Source organism: Bubalus kerabau, chromosome 18 (genome assembly GCF_029407905.1).
Source record: "Bubalus kerabau isolate K-KA32 ecotype Philippines breed swamp buffalo chromosome 18, PCC_UOA_SB_1v2, whole genome shotgun sequence".
NCBI classification, from domain to species: domain Eukaryota; kingdom Metazoa; phylum Chordata; class Mammalia; order Artiodactyla; family Bovidae; genus Bubalus; species Bubalus kerabau.
In genome coordinates, this window is record NC_073641.1 from 15,415,928 (window position 1) to 15,431,063 (window position 15,136).

A 15,136-nucleotide genomic window follows, 5' to 3' on the forward strand; every position below is an offset into this window, starting at 1 on the left:
TTACTCCCTTCTCTATTCACCTTAGATTTCATGACATATTATTTGTGCCACTCTCATCTTTTTTCCCCCTTTCCTTAAGTCATACCTACCCAGTAAATCCTGTAACATGGTATTTCAATCACCTACCTTCTGAGCCCTGGAATTCAACCAGAGAAAAATGATATAACCTTGTGGTTTAGAACCACTACAAATTTATGGTATTCCTTACTCTTTGTTCCATCTTTAACACTGCTCAGGAATTCATTCCAAGTCAGCCTGCTCTCCCACACAAAATCACCACCACTTACCTCAAATGCCCTTCCCCCAACCTTTTCAGGCAATTTTCTCTTTGACTTAACTGAGAAAGTAAATATAATAAAACCCCTCAGACTGATGCTGCTCCCCAATATCCTGTTAGTTATAAATTTATTGTTATATGGATCCATTCTTTCCATTTTCCTGTTTAAGACTGATTCCTCTAACTAGGCTCAAGATACCACACCTTCTCTTTCAAATTTATCCATCATTATCCCCGTCACATCATGAGCTTCTTGAAATTAAGTATTTAAAATCTTAAATACTTAGATCTGGGACTTCCCTGGCGATCCAGTCATTACAAGACTCGGTGCTTGCAATGCATGGGACATGGGTTCAATACCTGGTTGGGGAACAAACACCCGACATGCCTCAAGAAGCAGCCAGGGGTGGGGCAAAGACCTTAAATACTTAGATCTAACACAATTCCTGGCACGTGTGTGGTAATAAAAATAGAATGAATTAAATGTAAGAGTCAACTCTCAAAGTATGAAAAATTCCACCTTAAGCACATTGTGTTTTCTGACTCATTTATTTCTCAGACACTGTGATAAAGGAAAATGCTTCTCTTTCGGTTAAAAACAAATTCAGCTGCCTGACCATACAAAATGTAGTTTCTGATTCAGTACTGTGAGTATACTAGTTATAGTGCTCTCATAATACCCATAGTGAAATACTTTACACATGAACTCTAAGGGGACTCAGAATATTATGAACTTATCTCATACTTTTCTGTTGAAGTCTCCCCACACTAAAACACATCTAACAAAATCAAAGGAATCATTTAAGGAAACATGGTATAGATATACCTCTAAATTCAACTATATATAACTCTGAGATGCTGCCTTATTTTCCCATTTTCAGAGAACTTCATTAACCAATTCTCTAAATTTTCTTCAAACTAGTAGGTCTTTGAGACTTAAAATTCAATTCACATCTTTGCTATACTTTATCAGTTATTTGTTTTGTTTTTTTTTTTAAAGAAAAGAGATTCTTAAACTCCTACCATCCTCAGTTCTTGGCTGCTGAGGGAACATGTAGTTAGTAAGCACCATTTTCTGGGTCTCTGAATCAGTCTCTTTTTGAAGAGGTATCAGGGGTTTGGACTAGGGAAAGAAAATAAATATTTAATTTTCAATAATCCTATAGCAAATACATATCGAGCAATACTTCTGAATAAGTACTCACCATTTTTTCTATTAAGTATCAATGTGTAGGTTACAAAAAATTTTAATATACATAATAAAACTGTAAACATTGATTTGAAACCTTGTACAAAACTAAAAAATAAAATTTAGCTTTTAATACAAAGCAAACTCATACTGTATTGCAATTATCACTATCAATAGTTTTAAAAGTTCTCATATATTAAGTATGTTACATATATCTACAGTCCAATAATTACGTATCGCAGTGATTTTAGTAACACCAAAAACTAAGCCTCTTCATTTTATGTTATTTTGCCCCTACTAGCATTCCCCTTAGAGAAGATGCTTTTGCAGAAACGAGTTAAGAGGTTTAATCTAGTTATTTGCAGGTTTATTTTAGCTGAAAACAGAGTACAAACAGTAGGCTGTAACTTTTTCTCTTCTCTCTTATCCCTGTGTCTCCTTTCTCCATTAATGCAACACCAAGTTACTCACGGGCAGAGCTGGAAACTCCAATTATTTCAGATCTCATTTTTCCTTACGACTTTTCCCCTAACTAGTTATTAAGTGTTCTCAATTTACTTCTTAAAATAACTAATATTTTTGCCAGCCTATTGACCTAACATTCTACCAATCTAAGCCTTGGCTAACTCCAGACAAGCAGGAACAATCCAATTCTCCCCTCAACCTGCCACTCCATCAATTAAGTCTTTGGACTTACTCTTGTGAAAACTGTGCCGCTAGCTAATGTCATCCTATAATCTTACTCCCATTCAGACATTTCCTCTGTGCCCCTATCCTTGTTCCACAGTAAAGATACTGCCCTGTGTCTCAAACATCATCAGTGAGAACTTTCTTGGCCTCCTCAGATAATAGCAATGGTAGATGCACTCCCTTCCCAAAGACAGCACTGCCCTGAAGCCTTTTCAGATACAAGTTGCTGCTTCTCCCCACTGCATAAATCCTAGTTCAGTAGGTGGAGATAGTTTACAAATGCTACAAGATCATTACTCCTCTTTCAAGTATAAACACCCCTTCTTTTGAGAAAGATTAAGCCCTGCTTCACTCAAGCTCCTTTCCTCATATATGTTTCTCAATGACCTTCTAGTAGTATCCAACTTCTTCTGACTCTTTTATGCCAAATCCTTCAATAGTAATGGGTAATTCTATAGATATAAAAATGACACAGCCGTACTGTTAGCCCAATGATTTCTCAGTAGATGAGAAGTGGGTTGGAAGAAGCAAAGAAGTCTACTTAGGTGGACATATCAAAATTATCTGGGAGGGACTTCCCTGGTGGCCATGTAGTTAGGATGTTGGGCTTTCACTGCTATGGTTCAATCCTGGGTTGGAGAACTGAGATTATGCAAGCTGTGTGGCATGGCAAAAAAAAAAAAAAAAAAAGAACACAACTAAATTTAACTACACAGGTAGTTACATAAAAGACAAAGTTAAAAAAAATTATCTGGGAGGGGGAATTCTCCAGCAGTCCAGTGGTCAGGGTTCTGGGTTTGATCCTTGGTTGGGGAACATCACATGTTATGTGATGTGACTAAATAAATTTTTAAAGGTAAAATTTATGTTAAAAAATTATCCGAGAGGCTTCTAAAAAACTAATCACACTCCTAAAAAAGTTCAAAATTAACTGTGGCAACGGTTGTACAATTCTATGAATATATTAAAACCTCAGAATTATGCACTTTAGGTGAGCTGCACAGTATGTGATTTTTATTTCAATAAAGGCACTATAAGAAAACGAATCATCTTTTATTGAGAGCAGACAGAAAGAGATTGAGAACTATTTATTCCCTAAATACTTAACTCTCCATTCCCTAAATACTTAACTCCAATGATCTATTTCATTTTGGATACTCATTCTACTCCTTTGTCATAATTTCTCTAATATAGCCTGTTAAATGTTCCTTCTCTGAAATCTAAAATTACCTGTTCAACAAGTATTTTCTAAGTGCCTCCTATATGCAAAGCACTATGACAGGCACTAGGTACAGAGTGGTGAGCAAACCATCTTTACTGATTCTATAGAGCTTACAGTATATGAGAGGAGGGACAGAGACAACAAAATAAACTACAATACAATGTAAGAGCTAGGTAGAGAGGGTACAGGGTGCTAAGAAAACACAAAGAAGGAGGTATTTGCTTACCAATCTTGAGTGATGAGGAAAGCATTCCTGAAAGAAAGCTCTCCTTGATGAGGATGAATAGACATTAACAGGTAAGAAGAGGAAGAAGAGGTAGGACGAATGCTCCAGGAGCACAGAACTCATTTGGGGAAATGAGAATAATGATGTGAGGGGAGGAGATAAAACTAGACAATAACAAGACTCAAGGATCAGCTGAGTTATAGTGTGGTTCTGAATGAATTAGGGTGATAGAAGATTAGGCGCTGTGGCAACACTGGAGGAAGAGACCTCTCAGGAAGCTATCTCAATGATCTTAAGTCAACACTATCCAACAGAAATACAATATGAGATAAAAAATGAGAACCATAGATAATTTACAATTTTCTGGTAGCCACATGTTTCTAAAAAGAGATTAAATTAATTTTGACAATGTATTTAATCTAAACTTATTCAAAATACTGTCATTTTAGTGTGTAATCAATAATAAAAATTGTTGATTGATTTTACACTCTTTGTTCATACTAAGTGTAGAAAATTTAGTGTGTATTTTACATTGATAGCACATCTCAATTTGGACTAGTCACAATGACTATTGTTTTGGACAGTGCAGGTCTAACTGAAAGATGATGGTGGACTCTATTTAAGGGAAGGAGGAGCAGGGATAAAGCAAAGCACAGAAACATCTGATATATTAATATTTAATGGTTAAGCCTAGACAGGTGATTCACTGCACTGAATGGTTAAGCCTAGACAGGTGATTCACTGCACTGAAGTATAGGGAGAATCAGTAGTTAAGAATTACATTCTCAGATCTCTGTCTCCAGCAAGTACTTTTTACTGACCTAGGGAACCCTGGAAAAGAAAAAAATTTGAAGCAGAAGATGTAATGTTCAGCTTTAGGTTGGTTGAATTTGAGACATCTAAGGCGCAGTGTTAAGCAGTGAGTTCATGAAGTTAAGGAAAGAGAACTGGGCTGAAGACAATTAAGAATAATGATGATATAGTCAGTAACTGGTATCCGTAGCTCAAATGGTAAAGAATCTGCCTGCAATGCAGGAGACCTAGGTTCGATCCCTGGGCTGGGAAGATCCTTTGGAGAAGGGAATGGCTACCTACTCCAGTGTTCTTGCCTGGAGAATCCCATGGACAGAGCAGCCTGGTGGGCTACTGTCCATGGGATCACAGAGTCAAACACGACAGAGCCACTAACAGTACTAAGAGAGTCAGTAACTGGTACAAAAAAAGTAAATAAACCAGAGCCTAGAGCACCATGAGGGGCTTCAACATAAAAGATACTGGCAGAAAAAAATTCCTGAAAAGGAAACTAAGGAGTGCTCAGTCAAAAGACAACCAGCAGAGCATGTAACACAGACTTCATGCAGACTCCTCACTTCATTGGTCCTACCTACTTGCTCATCAATCCCACCAAGACTGTCACTCTCTTCAACTTTCAACTTTATCACTATCATTCTTTCCTGTCTTCGCTTCTCTTTTCATACCTCACCTTATCTCTTTATAACCAATTTCCTGCCAATTACCAAGACCTCCTTGTTGCATCAGCCTTCTCTTGCACCTGGGTTGACAAAGTACAACCCAGAATTATTCCAACTGCATGCTTTCTCTATATCACACGGTTGAGCAAACTCGTATTAACAACAAGATTGTGGTAAAAACTTCAAGACTCCCAATGCTGCTTGAAAATTCTTCCAAACTTCCTAAATTGAATTTTGAAGAAGACAGTATCTTTGAAAACAATTTTTAATAAAAATAGGATTCAAGAATTGCTAAGAGTTTGGAAAATGTTACATTCTAAGAATTTTACCACGTACATTTTTAGCCCTTCCTCTCACAAACTTCACACCCAAGATCCCTTCAAGAATGTAAGAATACTTGCCAGAGCTTTTGATTCCATCAGCTTCCACTCCAGTTATCCATCACTCTCTAATATCCTTAATCCCAATCTCCATAGAGCCTCTTTTCAACAACTAATAAACATGCTCTCTTACCTTGCCCCTAGTTACCAATTTCTTTCTGTTCTATTCCTTTTCTTTCTTATCCAACCTTCTTAAAAGACTAATCAATAACCATAGGTTTCCATTCAGTCATTTATTTATTCCTTAAACTACTTCAATCTGGTATTTGACATATACTTCTAAAACTGCATTAGCTATTGCCAAGGTAAGTTGGCAAGATAGGTATGACTTGCCAAAATATAACTGATGTTTTTCAGACTTCATTTGAAGTAACCTCTCATTAGCATTTATCCTGTTGCAACTCCTTTCTTCAGGCCAGCTGTTTCATCCTTATCTTAAAAAACACTGTCATATAGTTCTCTTTCTACCTCTATAGCCACTCATTCAAAGCCTAGTAACTTGTTTGCCACTTAAATGTTAGTATTCCACAGGATTAATCCATCCCTAACATTAAAAAGAGAAGGAAACGGCAACCCACTCCAGTATTCTTGCCTGGAGAATCCCAGGGACAGATGAGCCTGGTGGACTGCCGTCTATGGAGTCTCACAGAGTCGGACACGACTGAAGTGACTTAGCAGCAGCAGCAACATTAAAAAAATAATTTGACAACAATCCCCTTTGAGAAAATAATAAAAAGCTATGAAACCACCCCCAAGAAAAAGTGATTCAGATGATGGGCTGATATCTCTTCTCATGCTACAAGTCTTCTATAAATCTTACAAATAAAAGGAATAAAACATATAGCAGTACTGTGAAAAAAGAAATTAGGTCTTCAAGAGCAATTTTAAGAAATCCTTGGAGGTTAAAAATTAAAAGAATGGAGAAACCAAGAGCACAGAAACCTTAGTTTAAAACAAGGTGGCAGGTGGTGGTCATGGTAGTGGTTCAAGGTCACTCGAATTGTTCTCTGAGTGTCAACTCGATATACCGAAGGTGCTTCAAACCCAATAAACCTGACCAGAACTTAATACCTTTATATAAACATATTTCCTTCTCTTGTGGTTCTCCATTATGGAATCAGTATCCACCTAGTCACTCAGGGTACACCTCTGAGGCTGATCTTTGCCTTTACTCCTTTTCTTCTCACATACATGCATTTTCCACACATTCTATTGATGTGATGTTTAAAGTTATGTCCTAAATACAGTCTTTTCACTGGCTCTGTCATCACCGCTTTACTTCAGCCAACATTTTCTGTTGACCTGAGTATGGCAATGGCCTTCAATAGGCCTTCCCGTTGGCATAACCCCTGCTAAATCCATCTTCCATAATGCAGACCCCAAAGCCTTTCTAATAGATCCATCTGACCATGCCACTTGCCTGCCTGTATGTTACACAGGTTCCTTATCTCCTATAGTAGTGCTGGCATGCATCCCAGGATCACTTCTCTTAAACTGATTACATATATGAATAATTGATTATAACTATAATGATCAAACATTCAATTTGCCTGGGACATTCCTATTTTTACACTTACTATTCATTCTGACAATTATCACAGAGGACCTTTTCACTATCAAGTGTCCTAGTAAAGCCAATAAATTACACTGAACCTAAGCACAACAATTTTCCTCTGAGCCTAAATATGGCTTTAGAATCCTTTTAAAAATTATAATTTATCAAAGTTGACATGTAAAATTTAAAAAATCTGTTTGTCATCCTTGATATATAATGCAAGTTCCTTTGTATGGCATATAAGATCCTCCATGACCTGGTCTGTGTCTACCTCTGGGGCCTCATGTCCAACTCTTCCACCTTACAGGTTATGCTCTAGTCATAAAACCACTTGTAGAGACACTGATCACACTGCTTTACTAATAAGTGCTTAGGCTGCTGATATCCCTTCTAACCAGAACACTCTTCCTCTTTCGTCGTTTAATACTATTACTCTCTTGAGAAGATTTATTCCTCTTTTAGGCACAGCAAGCATTTCCTCCTCTGGGAAACTGGCTTTTATATCCCCAAGTGATGCGCCCCTTCTCTGATCCTGAAGCCTATCAAGTCTTTTACCATACTGTATTAAAACAATTTTCTTAGTATCCTTATTTGGCCCATCTTAGTTTGCCTGGCATAGAGTAGTTGTTCAATAAATGGTTCCTGAATAAGAATGACAAAATGAATGAGGGATGAATGATCAACTGTTCTGTTTGGACCTTCCAAAGACTTATGACGGAGAAGGCAATGGCACCCCACTCCAGTACTCCTGCCTGGAAAATCCCATGGATGGAGGAGCCTGGAAGGCTGCAGTCCATGGGTTCGCTGAGGTCGGACACAACTGAGCAACTTCACTTTCACGCACTGGGGAAGGAAATGGCAACCCACTCCAGTGTTCTTGCCTGGAGAATCCCAGGGACAGGGGAGCCTGGTGGGTTGCCGTCTATGGGGTCACACAGAGTCGGACACGACTGAAGCGACTTAGCAGCAGCAGAGACTTAGGAAAGATTATGTTCCTGCATGTACTGCCTATAGGTTTATTTTCTTCATGGTCAGTGAAATGTCCAGAAGCAATTTATTTTCATAATTTATAATCAAACTACTTTCATATATTTTTCTCCCCTACATTTCAACCTTTTACATGGAAATGACTACCTCATACTGTAAGGGAGGTTTTATAGCCACATCACATACGTTTTACTATTTATTACTTTGCTAGACTAGGGAAAACAAAGCCCCACATCATCATAATTTTAAAAGTAATTTACAAATGAGGTGCAAGAAGAGGTGAATGAGAGAACACTGTACAGATGCTATGCTATTAATTTCACCTTAATAAGTCATCTGGCACAATTTTCTGGCACAGATTTATCCACAGCAGTTCTAATATACTAACAGTTCAGAGTCCTCAAGACCAAGAGCCATGTCTCATTCATATTGTTGTAATACGTACTTGAGCCAGAGCCCAGCAGATGTTTAAACATTTTGTGAATCTAGCAGCTAAACTTCTTATCAGACTTAAAATGTAAATATTCAAGTAAGAGAGATATACATATATACACACACATGTATATATACATGAACTGACACATTTAATAGATGTAGTAATCACTTGTGTTCAAGTTCTAATGAAAACAAAAGTATCATCATTTTAATACTTCTTTCTCTAATTCATAGAACAAATAGATATACAGACTGATTCACAAATGTGCAGCAATATCAACTTAAGGTTTTTAAGATATTATTAAGAGTTAGGGGGAAAGGGTTTCTTAGTTAAGAAGTTTAGACAATTCTGAAATATAGACAAGAGGGTTTCTTTACTATCAGAACACATCAGGGTTGCTAACATAATCCAAAAGAGGGATATAACATGTCTCCCAAGCAAATTTGATGATGGAATTTAGGACTATCATATGAGACTTGTGTATCTAAGCCTTCCATGGGAAAACACAGCTTTAGATAAATCATAAAGTATTGCTCAAACACTAAGCATTAACTTATTAAAGGAATCAGTACATTTTATATTCTGTTTTGTTTAAAAACATTTACTAGTAAGAAATACTTTAGAATAGATACAGAAAAAATGGTTTCCTCATAATTACAGATGAGGTAGTCCTTTTCTTTTTGTTCAGGACCTACAATCCATTATTATGGTGACATTATACAAGAGATTTCTTATCCATTAAAACAAGCTTAACAACAGTCTACACAATGAAACTCAGCTAGGCTACTAAGATATGTTCATTGCCCCAGCCTTCTTTCTTTCCATGCACTATAATACACTTAAATCAAACTTTAACCCCCACCATTCCACTAAAACTATTACTCAACATCAATAACTACTTCTATCTTAATAAATCCAATGGCCAATTAGCAGTCTTCATATACCTAATTCATCAACAACACCTGACTTAGTTGATCTTTCCTGAAGTACTTTCTTCATATGTCTCTCTAGATAACACATTCTCTTGTTGGCTGGTGCTTTTAATTTTCTTTCTGGGATCCCTTTCATTCCTGAATTCAATGTTTGACCTTCTTCTCTATCTTTTCTAGTAATTGAATGTATTTCCATGGTATAAAATTCTCTTTGCACAATGCTGACTCCCAAATTTTATCTCCAGCCAATACCTGAGTTGCAATTATAGATACTCAACTAATGACGTTCATAAAATCAAACTATTAACTTTATCCCCAAACTTACTCCTCTCCCATCTTTCCTATCTCAGAAAATGGCAACTCCAATATTGGACTTCCTGAGGTTAAAAACCTAAAAGTCATACTTGTTTCAGTTCTTTCTCTGAAGTTCCACATTTAGTCCATCAGTAAGTCCCTCTGGCAATAGCTTTCTTAAAAATGCATCCCAAATCGAAGCTCTCCTCACAATCTCCACTCCTATCGTATTAGGTGAAATCCAGCAACATGTCCTTCTAAACTAACTGCAACAGCTTTCTTACTTAACTTTTGCTTCCAATACAGAATATCCCACCCTCACCCTCAGCACCCACAGTCTATTCTTCACAAAGCAGCCAGAATGATCTTTTAAAAATGTAAATCATATCTCATTATTTCCTGGAATAAAATACTTCAACAGATTTCTTTCTGCTGCTGCTGCTGCTGCTAAGTCGCTTCACTCGTGTCCGACTCTGTGCGACCCCAGAGATGGCAGCCCACCAGGCTCCCCCGTCCCTGGGATTCTCCAGGCAAGAACATTGGAGTGGGTTGCCATTTCCTTCTCCAGTGCATAAAAGTGAAAAGTGAAAGTGAAGTCGCTCAGTCGTGTCTGACTCCTAGTGACCGCATGGACTGCAGCCTACCAGGCTCCTCCATCCATGGGATTTTCCAGGCAAGAGTACTGGAGTGGGGTGCCATTGCCTTCTCCAAGATTTCTTTCTACCTCAGAGTAAAACCCCAAGGGATTAGCCTACAAGGTCCTAGGTGATCTACTCTCAGTTTTCCTCTCTGGATCTAATTGTATGTTTTCTCCCTTGCTTACTACATTCCAGTCCTCTGGGCTTTCATCTGTTCCTCAGTCACACTGAGCTCATTCCAATATTGGGATCTTTATTCTTAGTATTCTTTAAATGCACCCCTCACCCAACTCACATCATGGCTCGCTCTTAATTTCATTTGAGAAACTGCTCTACTGTTCCCTTCTTCAGACAGGTATTTCCTAAATCACTCGATTTAAAATAGTATATTTACTCCAACCCTGCTACTGTTCCAATGCAAACTCTTTCTCTGTAGTTCTGAAACATTATTACTTAGTTATTAATTTATCTCGGGTGTCTCCCATGAGAATGTGAACTCAATGAGAACCTAAGAAGATTCTATCTGCTTCATCAGTCTAACTGGCTCCCAGAGTCGTTCACATCCTACTATAAGCTTTTAATAAATGTCTGCCAAAGAAAATTTCAAGGAACAACTCTCAATTCCTTAGAAATACCTCTCTAAAGTTTGTCAAAGTGTTTGATTAGAAACATAATTTAAATTATCAAATGTATACAGATATAAACCACAGAGAGTCTCTATGAAAACATTAAAAATTTAGGGAAGATTTTGTCCTAATGTATCTTTTTACAAATTTAGGAGAAGTCAGGCCAAAAAGGACTTCATGAATCTACACATATTTCACAAAAATGATCTGTATCTGTATGTTTTTACATGTGTATCAGATCAGAACTACTCTTAAATAGTCCTAAATAAATTAGAATGCATAATCAATTTACAAAATCAGAATGCCTACCTGATTATCTGAGAGCCACATAGCAGTCAATTGCTGTAGCTTTGTAAAGCTAAAGGGCAAATTTTTTAATCTGTGGGAAAAAAATGCAAACAAAAATTAAACTTTAAAAATGAGAAATGTTAAAATGAGAACTGGATCTAATGGTCTTCTAAATAATGTTATGTTATTGCATATGAAAATAGGAGAAAAATATTTAATTCAGGAGAAAATCAATTATAGGTCTTTGAACAGGACGTAAGACATAATACTATCCAGTTTTATAAGAATTAATTTTAAAAATACAAATCTTCCGTTGAATCAATTTGGTTGGGGGGAAAATTGGATAATTTAATAACCTCAAATAAATTACCTAGGGAAATCTAGCAACTATCCATACTTTAATGCAAAGGCAAGGACAAATTAAACCAACAATGTTTCATAAAATTGCTTTGGATGTTTTATTTGCATTTAGAGAGAACAAACTGTTATAGGAACCACTCTTAGTAAGAGTTTGTTATGTTATAAATATTGCACTCTTTTTATTTCACTGTGAGCCAGCACTTTCATACTCAAGACTATTTTAACATTATAATGAGTGAAAATTAAGTAACAGAGATACTTAGTACAATGCTAACTTGAAACAGGACCCTATTTAAAACAAAATGACTATTTAAACTTTCCATCTTATGTTTATTCTTCTATGTCTAATTTCAAAGGAATCAAGGGAATCTAGGTCTCTGAAACTCAAGGTGTTGGAACTTAGGGCTCTAGTTTTAGGGTATAAAGTATGAGCTGAAAGAATTTAATTTTAAAAGGGATTTAGTTTGAAACCACACTGCATAGCTATAATTAACAATTTAAAAGGAGGAAGGTGTGAACAGTCTGAATACCCTAGTCAGAAAACCAAATTTATACTAAAAGCTCTATTTTATAAGCAATGTGAATCACCTTAAATCTGAGTCTTAATTTTTTTCCCTCCATAAAATGGGAATACCTGTTTTATTATTAGGGTTATTTTGAATACTTTTAAGATACAACAAAAACAAAATGTAAAAATGCTCTACAAATATTCTTTTATCACTATTAGTCTCTTTACACCAGAAAAAATTATAGACATTTGTTCTTAACTTAAACATTGCTTCAATTTAGCATCCCTAGTGATCTATTTGCTTTGTACCTTGGCTGTGTTGTCCAAATTATTTGAGTGGGTGTCTAATCACACGTCTGCCCAGATTAATACAAGGAGTAGGTAAGATTAAAAGCTGCTTTGTTCAACAGCTGTATTAGAGCAAAAATCTGACTTTAGGAATAAAATTGGCTATCATAAGATAATTAAGACTATACAGCAAAAGTCAACATAAAATAAACCAAAACAACCACTGTATGATAATTAATACCAGGTAAAATTATTCTTTCAAATAAAAATTCTACACAAAACCCAAAACTATATATGCAAAGAAAAACATGTATTAGATTTTCTATCACATATAATGGAACTTTAATTTCATCCAATAGATGTCTTCTATAAGCCAAATGATGAATTACACTGTTACAAACCTATTGTCACTCAAATTGATGACTTTTAATTTTTGCATATCACCCATTTCCTCTGGAAGTGTCTCAAGTTTATTAGAATGGAGAAATAGCACAGTTATATTTTTCCAACTTCCAATCTGAAAGAGAAACAGAGAATTACGGATTAAAACTTTAGCCTACTGCTTAATAAATGTAACTGAAGTATCATTTTCAAAAGTAATAAAAGTACTCTTCTCATGTATAAAAGTAATTACATTTTTCCTTTTCAATTATTAACTTTCACATATGAACAAAAGTATTAGCAAATCAATATAACTAATTATTATCCAGAAAATACATAGCTTAGTTACATAATTATCTCTGAAAGAAACTAAAGAAAACCACATTGGACACCTATAATTAATAATTAGAAAAAATAAAAATTCAAAATAAAATTTAAATACAGTACCTCTGGGGGTAACTGTTGTAAGTAATTATGATCCGCAGCAAAGGTTCTTATATTAGTAAGCTGCCCAATAGATGAAGGCAAAGCTTCAAGTTCATTGAAGCTACAATCCAGTTCTTCTATTGATACTAATCTTTAATTAAAAAAGAAAACACATATTTTAACAAAAAATTTCCTGTATATAACTCAAAACTCAAGAACATATGACCATTTGAACTTGACTTTAACAAACCTAGAAAAAAATCTATTTCTACTAAGCTAAAGTTCACCTGTAGAAAAACTGGCCTATCTTGACTATAAATCAATCCAACCTGCAGCCAATTGCTTATTTAAATATTTTTAGAATCTCCTATTGATGTTAACAATTATCTGAAAAATTATATAGGATGCTGAACTGAAAGAAAAATCTTCTAGTTCTTTTAATACACAAAAATCTTACCCTCCTATAGAGTCTGGTAGATACATTAACTGATTTTCATCTATTTTAAGAGTTGTTACATTCTTCAATGAACCTATTAAGGGAAGAAATAATAAACAATTTTTCATCTTGAACTAGAAGTCAATCAACAGTCAAGTGAGCACATATTACATTTAACATGAATCATAAAGAACTTTTAAAAAGCCAAGCTATCTCATAGAGACACCACCCCAACCCTACCATCTCTCCATGCCCTTACCCTGTATTTACAAGTTTCACATACATATTACCTCTTAACATTAGTGTATATTTATCCATTTAGGCCTCACTAAAATGTAAGCTTCATAAGAGTATGTCTTTTTTGTCTCCTTTGCTCACTGTTGTAGCCATGCTCCTTGAAACAATTCTGTGACATCACAGTGAAGATACACAGCACAAACTTACGGTATCAAAGGATTAAAGAAGTGGTAGTCCAAAGGTAGTTTTTTCTAAAGAGTATAATAAGCTATTCTACATACTGTAAGTATACTAAATACTAAAACAATAAAAATGGAGTTTAATTTAAAATAAAAAGCATTGGAAAAATTATAGTAGAATTTGCAAAACACAACCTGAGCTATAACAATTATGTAATTCAATTGAAAAATATGTAAAAATATTTCTGATTTTTATATTCAAACATCATGGAGATGCCAATATGTAAGTTTTTGGTTTTTGATTAAGATAATTCAACTCCCTTGATGCACCACCAGATAAGTAACTATATAAATACAGTTGACCCTTGAACAACACAGGTTTGAAGTGTATGGATCCATTTACATGTATGTGAACTTTTCAATTTACTACTACAGTACTGCATGACTCACAGTTGGTTGAATACACAGAGGCAGAACCATGGATAGGGAGGAAATAAATGTGAATACAAAAGTACATCTATAAATTATATGAGATTTTCCCACTGCAGAAGGTTGACCCCCTAACCACCGTCATTGCTGAAGGGTCAACCGTATAATTTTCAAAGGATTTTGCTCATACAGCTGTCTTCTTCTAAGTCTAAAATGAAGTTAAGATAGGAAAAAGTTACTAGGTAAGGGCCATGATCAAGAGTTAAAGCGAATTTGGGTAATCTTTTAAAGGATTCAAACTTTATTACAGTGACAAAAATGACATTTCCTTAAAGAAAAACAGTAATGTCAACAAAAGAGTAAACTGAGTAACTGATCACAATAGGAAAAATTCAAATAGGATCTCTGACTTCAGAAACTGTCTTATAAATAAAATTTGATATATGGAAGCTTTGAATCAAGCAATGGCAATAAGTTTCTCAGATTGTATACTAGTAAATTTTAATCACATGAATTAGAAATCAGTACAAACCAATAGTCTCTGGCAGTTGTTGAAGTGAATTGCTTGATAATAGGAGATCTTGAAGGTTTTCACATCCTGAAATTCCTTCTTCAACCATCTCAATATTATTTTTAGAAATATCCAAATATGTGAGCTGTTTCAAACTACCAATAAACTG

The 15,136-nt window shown here is 35.4% G+C and overlaps 1 protein-coding gene across 13 annotated transcripts in view; it reads right to left on the reverse strand.

Annotated features, from left to right (window-relative positions):
- The window catches only part of ERBIN (erbb2 interacting protein), a 129,968-nt gene that overhangs the window by 31,790 nt on the left and 83,042 nt on the right, over positions 1–15,136 (reverse strand). For all 13 annotated transcript variants that reach the window (XM_055554804.1, XM_055554806.1, XM_055554805.1 and 10 more), the window contains 6 exons: positions 14,989–15,133; positions 13,633–13,705; positions 13,197–13,326; positions 12,770–12,885; positions 11,234–11,303; positions 1,301–1,400 (listed from right to left, as the gene is read on the reverse strand). In XM_055554804.1, coding sequence (XP_055410779.1) covers positions 1,301–1,400; positions 11,234–11,303; positions 12,770–12,885; positions 13,197–13,326; positions 13,633–13,705; positions 14,989–15,133 — 634 coding nt within the window. The remainder of the gene's footprint in view (positions 1–1,300; positions 1,401–11,233; positions 11,304–12,769; positions 12,886–13,196; positions 13,327–13,632; positions 13,706–14,988; positions 15,134–15,136) is intronic.